This window comes from Acipenser ruthenus, chromosome 9, assembly GCF_902713425.1.
Source record: "Acipenser ruthenus chromosome 9, fAciRut3.2 maternal haplotype, whole genome shotgun sequence".
NCBI classification, from domain to species: domain Eukaryota; kingdom Metazoa; phylum Chordata; class Actinopteri; order Acipenseriformes; family Acipenseridae; genus Acipenser; species Acipenser ruthenus.
In genome coordinates this window covers 51,551,486-51,563,691 of record NC_081197.1, presented here as the reverse complement: position 1 = coordinate 51,563,691, position 12,206 = coordinate 51,551,486, and the positions used below count along the sequence as shown (strand labels likewise).

The 12,206-nt window shown below is 34.4% G+C and overlaps 1 protein-coding gene across 1 annotated transcript; it reads left to right on the top strand.

The window, feature by feature from the left end:
• Positions 1-4,760: 4,760 nt before the first annotated feature.
• Positions 4,761-11,739, top strand: crlf2 (cytokine receptor like factor 2). Its single transcript, XM_059030213.1, has 5 exons — positions 4,761-4,854; positions 5,839-6,001; positions 8,262-8,391; positions 9,889-9,973; positions 10,072-11,739. The coding sequence occupies exons 2-5, from the start codon at positions 5,857-5,859 to the stop codon at positions 10,324-10,326; spliced, it is 615 nt and encodes a 204-aa protein (XP_058886196.1). The 5' UTR covers positions 4,761-4,854; positions 5,839-5,856; the 3' UTR covers positions 10,327-11,739.
• Positions 11,740-12,206: the final 467 nt, after the last annotated feature.

The following is a 12,206-nucleotide window of genomic DNA, read 5'->3' as shown; positions in this document are numbered from 1 at the left end:
GGGGGTCCTAAACCATTCTCTATGTCTGCTTGGTTTCTTGTCACAAACTCCCCCACTGACAAAGAATGCTTTTAAAAAGAGTCATAAACTAAATACTGGACAAGTGATTTATCTTCACCAGCGCAATAAATCCTGTGGTGCCGGCGGTGTCTTTCAAAAGGTAAAACCAGACGGTTTTGAATGCCTTGACACTACTGAGAGAAGACAGGACACCTCATAAATCCAGCCGACGGGGCAAAACAGTGGACCAGTTGAGAACACTGGGACGTCTCGGAACGAGAACAATGAATGGGAACCACCCCACGTGGACAAAATAAACAAACTATCCAATCACAGTGGTGAAGAGAGAATTACAAAAGCACAGGCGCAACTTTCAAACAGGGTATGTATTAGCTAGCACTGCCGGAGTTTGCGGACACAAACGGACGAAGGGTGCACATATTGGTGGAGGAATTGCTGTTTCAGTGGAATACCTCTAAATAATTAATGGCTCTTGTTTTTGCAAAGACATTTCTTTAGTCCCCTGGTAAGGAGAAATGCGAGGAAAACAGAAACTGCCTTTGGTACCTGTTTTGTTGAAGACACGGATCAGCTGAAGGAGGAGCGAAAATCCATTAAGTATTCAATATGTAGTGTTTTATCCTGTTATGAACTCGAGAATAAGCCAACCTTAAAGTAAAATTAATGTTTTGTTTGAGTTAGAATGTAAGGAAAGTATTATTGCTTTCAATTCATGCTTTGAGTTAATGAACACGATAGTAATTGTTTGTTGTATGTGATTTATACAAATTTATGTAAGTTTCATAAGGCAATTATCATTCTGTGTTTAAGCTAGAATCCAAATTTAGCTGTCTTGACAATAGATCATTCTCGATAGGTTGTCTGGACGCAGAGAGTGTCTTTATCTCGCCAAGAGTGAAAATTGCCTTCTAAACCAAAACATATATATGAAACTGATTTAACGATGCTTTGATTATCAAATATTAAACGAAAGAAAATATTTGTGTTACTAACAATACCCCTGTTAAGACTAACCTTCGTCTTAAATAGCTGTCAGGAATGCGATTGTAACCTTTAAGGGAATCAGCTATAGGGAGTTTAAACTTTCTTTTCTGTACTGTTTAGTTCAGTTAATTATTCCTTTCTGTATTACTTTAGTTGTTACACCTTTGATTTTTCCTTTATTTAGTTTTACTTCTAATGAAACTGTTCCTTTGTATTCACTAGAAGCGGTGTCCAGTCTGATGGGTCCTACATGATTTTTTATTCAAATAAGGTATTATATGATTACAACTTAAACTAGTCCAAATACAAATATACCTTGCACACTACAAAACTGTATTATAAATATGGATAATCCTATGTAATTATAGTTCTGGATCATTAGAAAAAAATACAATGTTACATAAAAAAGTCCTAAATCCTCAATGTTCCTTCACAGTAGTTAGAACTTTCTGACACTGTCTAAGACAATGATTCGTTGGCGAACAAGAATATAAAATCACAGCAAATACAACCTATTCATCTTGCCAAAACATGTTCCATATATTTTAAAAACTATCAAATGAGGTTGATTACTCTAGGTTATACTCAGTGATGTGTTTCAAGATGTATCACAAACCAAAAAAGAAATAAAACACTAGAGCACAGATTTTAGTTTGTAACATGTGACTGGGTGTTCCAAAGCTGATAAAGTTAAAACATGCAGCATGATTTTATCTATACAGAGCAGAGGAAATGACAGCAGGAAAAAAATCTACAAAAACCCTTTTTTCCCCCATGTACTGTAGAAAAAATGTGTGTCATTAAAGTTTTTCCAACTTCAGAGCAAGATATTCGGTCACTCTTATTCTGATAGCTAAATGTGCAGAATGTACCAAGAGTGCCTAGTGTTTTTAATAATACATCTATTAAAGCAGGTGGAGGGAGAGGTGGCTGAAGAAGGTAAGCCAGCATCATTTCTTGAATAGCTCTTATATTATTATATATTGTATTTTTCATGACATATTTTAACCACCAAGGTCATTATGCCAGAAGTAGTTGTAATATTTCAACTTGGTAAAACTACTCCTGATTCGGTATTCTCAGTAGGTTGTCATGGTTATTTGTAAGGTAAAAACAATTTAATCTATCACTAATTTTAGGGGAACAGAAGTTCAGCTGGCTTTATCGAAATTAGCTATCATAACAAATAGACCAAATGCATCTAATTAAGTGCTTATTACCATAAATGTCCAACCATTTTAGAAATCCGTTATGATACTGGTACAAAACAAGGAGAAAAGGGCATATTTTAATTATCGATTGACTGTATAAATGTATGCAAAATGCCCTATGGTTTATGGATGTGCCAGATGTACTTGCATCCCAAATAATTTGTCTAGAAAGGCATTGTCCTTTTATGCCAGTTCTTTTTTTTAAGAGGCTACAAGGTTTTAGGACGTACCGGTAAGTGCTATATTAAACACCACTGTGTTGTAACCCATTAAACCTGTTGGGGCATAACCTACCAATGCTTAGGTACTGTATAGGGGCTAATCCATATAAAGACGGGACTAATACTGTTGGTGGCACTAATAATTAGAGATTATTTTTCATAATTACAGTGATATGATTTTTTTTTTTTTATTTATGGTGTATTACATATTTTGTAAAAATAATAATAATAGGTTTGTAATGAGAATATTTCATTTGTTTCATTGTCAAACCCTTAAAAGATTATCTTAGCTATATGTTAGGAGTGGCATTGACCTGAAGCCCTGAAAATTAATCAGCTGCAGGAAACAGCAGTAACATTTCATATGCAGTCTGGGCTTTTATGAAATCTTATACATATACAGCTGTGGCCAAAGGTTTTGCATCACCTTATAGAATTAACTAATTTTGCTTCATAAAGTCTAATGGAACCTGCTGAATAAAGTTATGTTAACATATTTAATTATAACCGCTTTGTAGTTTTCTACATACTTAACAAAAAACTGCCAAAAATTGAAAATGTGACATGAAACACTGTACTACTATTATGGCATTGTTTATTGTGTCTCAAGTCATAGCTGTATACTGTATCTCATAGGAAGACTATAACAAAAAAAAAACGATGTGAACGTACTGTATCTTTACCACTCATCATTATACCATATGCATTTCAAGTATATAAGTAACACATTGCAACAGTATTCGGTTTATAAATTACAGACACTAGTCGATTCCTGTTCATAAGTTACACAAAAAACTAACATTAAATATCTGGCAACATCATTACTGGTATATTTATGCGTATTTGTATCATAATTACGTGCTATTAGGAGCAAAATGCTCGATTAAGCTATTTATTTTATTTTCCTATAATAAATATTAATTTAAAAACCCTATCAAGCACCATAAAACATTTTGGAAAGTGTGTGCCTGTTCCTTTAAGACAAGTCAGGGATTTTGTAATGGGATTTCTTTGTGGTCCTGTCACAGCTGAATAATGTTTTGAGTTGTCCACTATATGAGGCCATAATTGGTACAGTACATTGTTTATCAGGTCAAAACGGACCCGAACTCCCCTTCCAGTCAATCCACTTTTTATCACGCACCTAATAAAAAATGAAATCGGAGCGTGACAACAAAGTGCATTATGGGAAGAGAACATACAATTTTAGCTTGCTAAAAGTCATTGTAATCAAAGAGTCAAATGGTCGAACTAAGTCAAGTTTCTTATTCGGCTTTCTTAAAAGTTCTACCATGAAATATACTAGAACAGGAACATCGTAGTTTTAAGATATGAGCATTTAAAGTTCTTGTGCTCGACCATCAAAATGTGTTGTTTTTCATTTAGGCTATTGCTGTGACTAATAGTCTTATAGTGTAATATATGTCACATTTATTACAAATCTGATAAAACGTAACCGCATAATGTTCTGCACACTTGTATATCTCCACTGACAACCAAAGCGTCTTCAAATAATGAGAACAAAATGTCATTAAAAATACCCATTGATTGTATCTTTGGACTCGGAGTTTCCTTTGGAAAGAAATTACACCACCTACAGTACCTGGTCACTTTCCTCTGCAGTGTGATTTATGTCAATGCAGCTGGTTCTGAAGCTTTCATCTTTTCTTTTTCCTTTGAAGAGAGGAAGTGTGTAGGCTGTGGTGAACAAAATCGGATATTCCTTACTAGGGTTTCTTCATTCACTCTTTGAAACATTAATAAAATTTCCCTACTCATTACTTCAAGTCGTATGAATATATTAAACAAGTATTCTGCCATTTCAAATTCTTTGTTACCCATTCATTAGAGCTTTCATTCATTTCAGTTCCTTGAAATTGCATTTAATATCATTGGTTATGCAAAATAAAACTCGCTGTTTTACCCCAAAATAACTTTGTTGTACACAAAAACACAAATTCCACAGTATGAATGTAGAGCCTAGAGTGATTTATTATGCCTATAGCATACAGGAAACAGCAGTGACCAGACACTACTGTATGTTAAATTAGCCCAGTGGAATCTATTCAGATGTACATTTGGTGTCAGAATGTACAAAAACACTGAATACCTTTTCTAGTGACAAAATCCTACATGACTGAGATACAGTATAGAAGCTTTCCAGTCTTTATCATGGCAGAATCGATCAGAAGCAATGTCTTTTAATGTGCAATCAAGTTTCTATGTGACATGCTGTAGCGTTCCCTGAAGTGATAAAGATACCTTCTATTATTTCAGCAATTAATCCTCCGCAGAACCTGACGATTAATGGGTGGAATGATTACATCATTGTGAATTGGAGAAAAGAAAATCTGTTCAATCCAGTTTGTTTTAAAAGCCATCTGCAACACAAAAGCAAGGAAGATGATGACTGGCAGGTATGATAGTAACTTCTTTATACAGTAGTAATGATAGTAACGGTGTGCTATATGAAAAAGACAGCTAGCTTGACACACACATGGCTTGTAGAGACTAATCTTGCAAATAAGAATTTTGCATCTGTATTTAAAAATATTTAAATAATTAATTAAATGATCCTTGCCAACTGAAATGAACTGCAGGATGAGATTGTTCCATGGTGTTTTCTTTTAAAGGCATTTGGAAACCAACCAACCACAGAGCGCACACTAAGAAAAGCGTTTTTGTGGTTTTCCATCTACGAATAATTGAATTATTTGTGGGATTCTGCCCTTGTTTAATTGGTTTTACTATAATACCATTAGTGTTAATAAAGTCTATAAGTGAACCATCCTTAAGAGGTTTGTAATTTGTCAATACCAATTACTGTCACCTGCAATACAGTGCCGTACTGTACATAGAGAAGTGTCAACACGGAGGCTCTGACAATACCCCAGGTTACAAGGAAAAATCACCAGGAACTATTTTATAACGCACAGTGAACCATGCTGGCCAGGCATCCCATGAACTCAAAGCAGACACCTACAGGGCTGGCCTTTGTGCTCCAGTGGCCAGGAGCTTGGCGATATCTGTTGTAGAGATATTTGGTATAAGGAGTCAATTGGCTTTGTTGTGGTATTTTTCAATGCTTAGTAAAAGGTGACAGTATCAGTAAATGTCTTTACAAAGTGCGACATCTGTATAGTATGCATTCAAAATGAAAACCAGTCTCAGACACTGAAATAGCGTTAGTAAAAACAGACAGGTGGAAAGGATATATGTGTTGGTTAAAAAACAATTGAAAGACTACAACCACGAGAACAAAATGGGAAGGTACAGAATACAGAATCAATAGTACTGAACAGAATATATCAGTCATCAGTAGACGATTCATAATGACTGCTGTGTCAGTCACCTTGTTTAATGTTCTGAAGTGTGTATTTGTACATTTATTTTCAAAACAGAATATAACTGGAAACAACATGTACTCTGTCACAATACCAAAATCAGACAACGAAAAGTGCCATTTCTTCCGTGTAAGAATGAAATGGAATGATGTTTGTGATAGTGGCAGCGATTGGAGTAAGTGGAGTCCCTTGGTCATTTGGAGAAATGGTTCTGTATTAGGTAAGATTTATTTCATTATTCAATACACTCCCAATATTCCAATATATAAAGTAATTGTTGCAAACAGAATAGTTTGATGAAGTTTCCCTACCATGCACATCTATTTATTTTATAGGTCTCAAATATGCATGTTTTAACAAATGTATTTTCATTTCAAAACATGATTATCTGGTATTACACTAGGTTAAAGAAAACTGTTCGGAAGCCATGCTTTTTTACTGTCTTGTACTTTCTTAACTAGCTTAATTCCTGTCAATAACCAATTACAGTTCTCCCCCATTATAACACTGTAGTTGGGAGCCATAGTTAAGAGACTGTGCTGTTTTTGTTCCGCCATTATGGGGCAAATGGGAGCCATGACTGTACCGCCTTATAACCTGTTCCGCAGTATAAAGGGCAGCCTATAAAGGGGAGCACTGTAGCTGCTTCCTCTATTGACTGATATACTTTCAGCCAGTCAGGCGAAGCACCTGGCTCCAATTTGTTTTAATTGGGCCCTGCATAAAGGCAGGGGAAACCGCGTAGTGAGGGCTGGTGTGGTGAAAGCTGCGTACAGCCGTGAAGAGACCTGTTTGATCGGAAACAGCAAAGGTACTGTGGAGACCCATATTGGATTGTGTGTGACTGGGAAACGGCTCAGTCATCAAGTAGTGTTAGGTTAGGATTAATCAGAAAGAAAGAAAAAAAAAGTTTAGTTTAGAGTTAGAGTTTAGGTTGGAGTTAAGTTTTTGTTTTGTTTTGTTTGTTTATTTTATTGTGTAAATAAAAGTGCACGCTGAAAAAGAAACAATTCCTGTGTTAGGTCAAATAACTCGTGCACAAGGAACCCGAGAGCCAAAGCCTCGGTTACACTGGATACAGTAGAACCATCAGACAAAAAACGAAAATGCTACACAACGGGCTTGAAATCGCACGTTGTTGAATTTGTCGAAATGCATCACAGTGCTGAAAAAAACAGTACGTGACTGGAGACGAAACAAAGACAAACTTAAATATGGCGAAAGAAAAACGAGCTGATAGAGCAGGAACGTGTTTATGACCTGATGTAGAAAATGTTGTTTGAATGGAGTACTTTGAATGGCTTTAATACATAACGTACTGTAACTTGTTCTACATGTCAGTGCAACGCAGTGGTACACTTGTAAAATATGTGTGTGGTTCTGATTAACAAAATGAATGTATTTGTACAGCTAGAAATGTAATGCAATTGTACTGCACCGTATGCAACACTGAGATGTTTTGTTTACTGGTTATTAGATGCTGCACTGCTTAGTTTATTATTTATTTTATTTTTACTTTTTTTAATTGATGCAAGCAGCACTGTTTAATACTTTTCTTGTAAATTTGAATTAATACAACAAATTTGTAAAAGCCAATGCAGCGGGAACTATTGTCTATGGTACTGGAACACACACAAAATGTAATAACACAGAGACAGGGAGTACAGTACATAAACACAAATGCATGGATCTCTACTTATCTATATTTGATGTATTTTGACAGTACATTTAAGCTTACTTGAACCAATAACTTAGAAATTTTGAAAAAAACAATAATTTCTAGCAGTTTAATTAAAAACAAAAAATACTGTAAAATGATTAATGGAATAAAATGTTGCAAACAAGGGTTATTTCGAAACTAAACCTGTGTATCTTTCTTTATTTATCAGTGTTGATCATGTAGGGGGAAAAATCTATTGTAAAAAAAGCTATTTTACCACAAAAACTGTGTTTTCCTAAACTTGAAGTCTCAAAAAGGGAGGAGCGACTTTTACGTCGATGCGACCTATAAAATGATTTTTACGGTAGTTTGAAACGCAGTTGCCCCCGTCTATGCCGTTATCAAAATCGCTCAAAGCTAACAAGCAAATACATCAAGGCCACACCCCGAAAAGCACTCTTTTTCATTGGTCAGCGCTAATGGAATTACAGCAGTGCCCAGCTCAAACTCCCTTCAAAATCACAACATGAAGGGGCTGGAGTAATCCAGCGCAAACGTAAAGCACTTTGCCCTTACATTTGCGCTTTACCGTGATTCCTCAAAATTGGATCCTTAAAGTCCTATTTTATATAAAGTACAGTAATTCTGTATAATTAGTGATAATTTGCTTTTAAGTGCAGAGGGCTTCGAGGTAAGCATTCCAAATTCCAATAACTGCAGTTTGATTAATTACAGTGGTAATGTCAAGGGGTTTCTAACAAAATATCAGTACTCTGCATTTTCCATCTTTCTAATTAACTATTGTGATCTTTTCCATCAGACTCCTGCCATGATAACCCAACAAAGAATGAAAGAATATTATCCAGTACTAACCCCAATGCACCATTTCTAATTATTGTGTTAATGGCTGCTATTGCTATGCTGTTGTATTGTACATACAAAACCAAAAGGTAAGTTACACTTGACAGATGCTTATATATATATATATATATATATATATCTCTATATATATATATATATATATATATATATATATATATATATATATCTCTATATATATATATATATATATCTCTATCTATATATATATATATATATATATATATATATCTTTTGATAACATAGGTGGACTACATATCCTGGTCACATTTTGGTTAAACCTGTTATAAAGAGTCAATGTGTTTTATTAGGGGTGTGCAAAAACTCATTGCTTGTACTGAGTTTTCTTGAGTAAATATTTATTGGCAGGTATACAATAAATCCATTTATTGATGTGTTGATTTCAAAACAAGAAAAGCTGTCCTCCCCCCACCTTTACAACTGAGTACCAGCCAATAGCAATTCATTTTCACACTGAGTGTTTTAAAAGCCAATTGGAAGAATATTTCACATATTCAGTGTTGCCAGCTTGGTGACTGTTGTTAGATCTAGTGACTTTTTGGGGTTCCCTAGCGACAAAATGTTGTCAACGTGACTAGTGACAAATCAAGCTACTTTGCTGAAACTCTTCAGCGGTTCATGCTACTCTTATAACCTCCATGACCCTGTTAGAAAATCGCTTTCAGGAGTTGGCAACACTATTGACATTTCTACTGTCCCCCTGGCTCACAGACTGACTTGTCATTGTCCTAGTATAAGTAACAAGTTTTTGCACATGCCTAGTGTCTATAAATATGTTATAATGGGAGTTATAATAACATCTCAATATTAGACAATTATTAATTCAAATTATAAAATGGTTTGGGGGAAGATGTTCTGCCATTTCATAAGCACTACCTCAAACTAAAAAAAATACTAATAACATTCTATAGCAATATAACAATACATTCTATAGCAACTTTTTGTTGTAAATCAGTTTTATCTCTGAGACACAGAGAGGGTTGATTTTAAACCAGAACTATACAAAGCTGTTGCATTAGCACTGTTCTGAGTTCGTTATCTTTTCTTAGTACTCAGAATCCTACTTGTTATAAAAGCAAGGGATTTCACAGAGGACATCTTTCAGGAGCGAAGATCCTCGGAGATCACCACTGTGTGATATCATTAGTGTGTGAGCACTTTTAACAAATCTGCCAAGTCAGTTTTAAAAGAAACCTTGTAATTACTGTACAACATGAAGTGTTGTTAACATGTTCTTGTAATAAACTGTTGTTCCATGTAAACAGTCGTCAAAACCTTTACAGATATACTTATGTAATATATTTTAGAATGCAGGAAACAAAGCATTGGTAATATTTAACAAAACATTATAGGACTATCTCTCAGAATAGTTTCAGAACAAATACAGTAAACACAGTATGTGTACTACATTTCCTCACACAGTATGTCCCTATGCTTAAATGATGAATGTATTATTTGATATGTATTCATTTTACTGCACACACACACACACTTAGACAGTAATCAGTACACTATTAATTTGTATTGTGATTTATTTTCCTTTACAGATTAAGACAGTTATTAATCCCTGAAATACCAGACCCAAAGCATGTATTTGATGATCTATTCAGTTATTATGATGGAAATCTCCAGGTAAAAAAAAAAAAAAAATTCTATATATTTGAATCAATCTATTGATTTGTACATTCAAAAAAACGAAATGCTAAAGATCCTGTGTTTGACACCCCCAGGTGTGGCTGGATGCTTTTGAAGCTTCCAACGACGAATTTAAACTGATGGAGTGTAAACATATTTGCATTGTTGAGGTGCAGCCAGAACAGGAACAGGAAGTGGAGGAAACAATGATAAATTATGCAAGTGAGAACCAGATCAGTTGTGAGATATCTCATGTAAACACAGCTGAGACATCTGTGGTCTCTGATAATCCCAAAACTGAGGAAAAAGCTGACTTTGAATTGAACGAAAACATGTATGTGACATGGTAATACTAGCAAAACAAGTTAGGCTTGTTTTAAATTGTCTCAGAGAAAGCTGGTTATCTACTTGAGGAGCTACAGTATCAATCCCTGCTTACCAGGAGATTACAGATTTTTTTTAGCTGGAATGATGTATTTAATCTAGTTTCAGAAAGATCTAAATTCATTTTCTCAGAAACATCATTATTATTAATTATTATTATTATTATTATTATTTATTCTTAGCAGACACCCTTATCCAGGGCGACTTACAATTGTTACAAGATATCACATTATTTTTACATACGATTACATTATTTTTTACACATTATTTTTACATACAATTACCCATTTATACGGTTGGGTTTATACTGGAGCAATCTCGGTAAAGTACCATGCTCAAGGGTAGAGCAGCAGTCCCCCACCTGGGACTGAACCCACGACCCTCCAGTCAAGAGTCCAGAGCCCTAACCACTACTCCACACTGCTGCCCTTCCATATAATTTTACTTGCATCGACCTTAATCTACCTGTGGTTATACTTCAACTGATAACACCAATATATTGCTCATGTATTCAATCATAAGCACAATGTCTATGTATAAAATGTAATTTTTCAGTAGCTGCTATATGGTATAATATGTGACATTCATGTTCAAATGTCCCTTTCAATGTACGTTGATTACTCAATACATTTGTATTGCACAAGAGCCCTACCTTTAAAATACACTTAATATTATATGACCAAGCATTATCTTCCAGTATTAATTTGTTTGTAACACTTTATATTAAGGTGCTGCTTATTAATGTTTTATGAATATTTTATAAATGTATAATATAAGCTTAATAACTATGTGTTAATAAAGCAGTATAGATGGTTTATAACCATGCAATAGCCATAGATGGAATTACGATTACACATCCCAAAGTAGAATAGGTGTCTAAAAACTGTCCCCTTTATAAAACTGTAAATCCGTCTATGGCTATTTCATGGTTATAAACCATCTAAAATGTTTTTTTATTGACACTCTATAACATATGTAACATAGTTATTAAGCATCTATTATACATTTTTAAAACATTTATACAACATGAATAAGCAGCACCTTAATATAAAGTGATAGCAATTCGTTTTCAAATTGTATTCTTCCATGTAGAGGGACTATGGGACTTTCATTGTCTGTGCTTGAGTTCAATTGTAATCAAATGACAATGGTAGCTTCACAAAGTGTCAATGGCTAGTGTCTGTTAATGCAATAGAAAAAAAAAACTGAATGCAAACACTGACAACAAAAAAACATCCCTGGAACTTAGACAACCTAAAATAGTAGTACTAAGCTGATAACAATGTAATAATTATAATAATCACATGTGCTTATCATATTCACACATGCTGTTTGTAAAATAAATGTGTCTACTGCACCCAGAATTGGCGATAAGGAGATGCCATGATTGTTTGTTGAGGTTTGTACTATTCATAAGACTGCACATAAGTTCTATTTGTTTTAGGTAAAATGTGCTAATGAACTACAAAATGCTTAAATTGCAAGTAACATTATTATGATAAACTAGTGAGATTATTTTTCGTACTGTTAGTGAATTTATGGGTATTACAGTGATGAACATATTATTGTCTAAAGGTTCATACCAGCAAAGAGGATATGTGTACTAAATATATCACTTTAACTAATACATACTGTACAAACCAATAACCAATATATAGAGCTCAGCACAGTCACAGGGTGTTTTGCATTTGCACTGCTGTTCTTGAAAACAGTCAAAACAAGCATAGTCCTATTGCTCTTAAATTGGGCTAGATACACTCCACTTTTATCTTAGGTTTGTGTAAGGTAAGTGAAACAGCATTACGAGTTAATCGCAATAAAACCCAGGCATTACCTTAATAGTTTA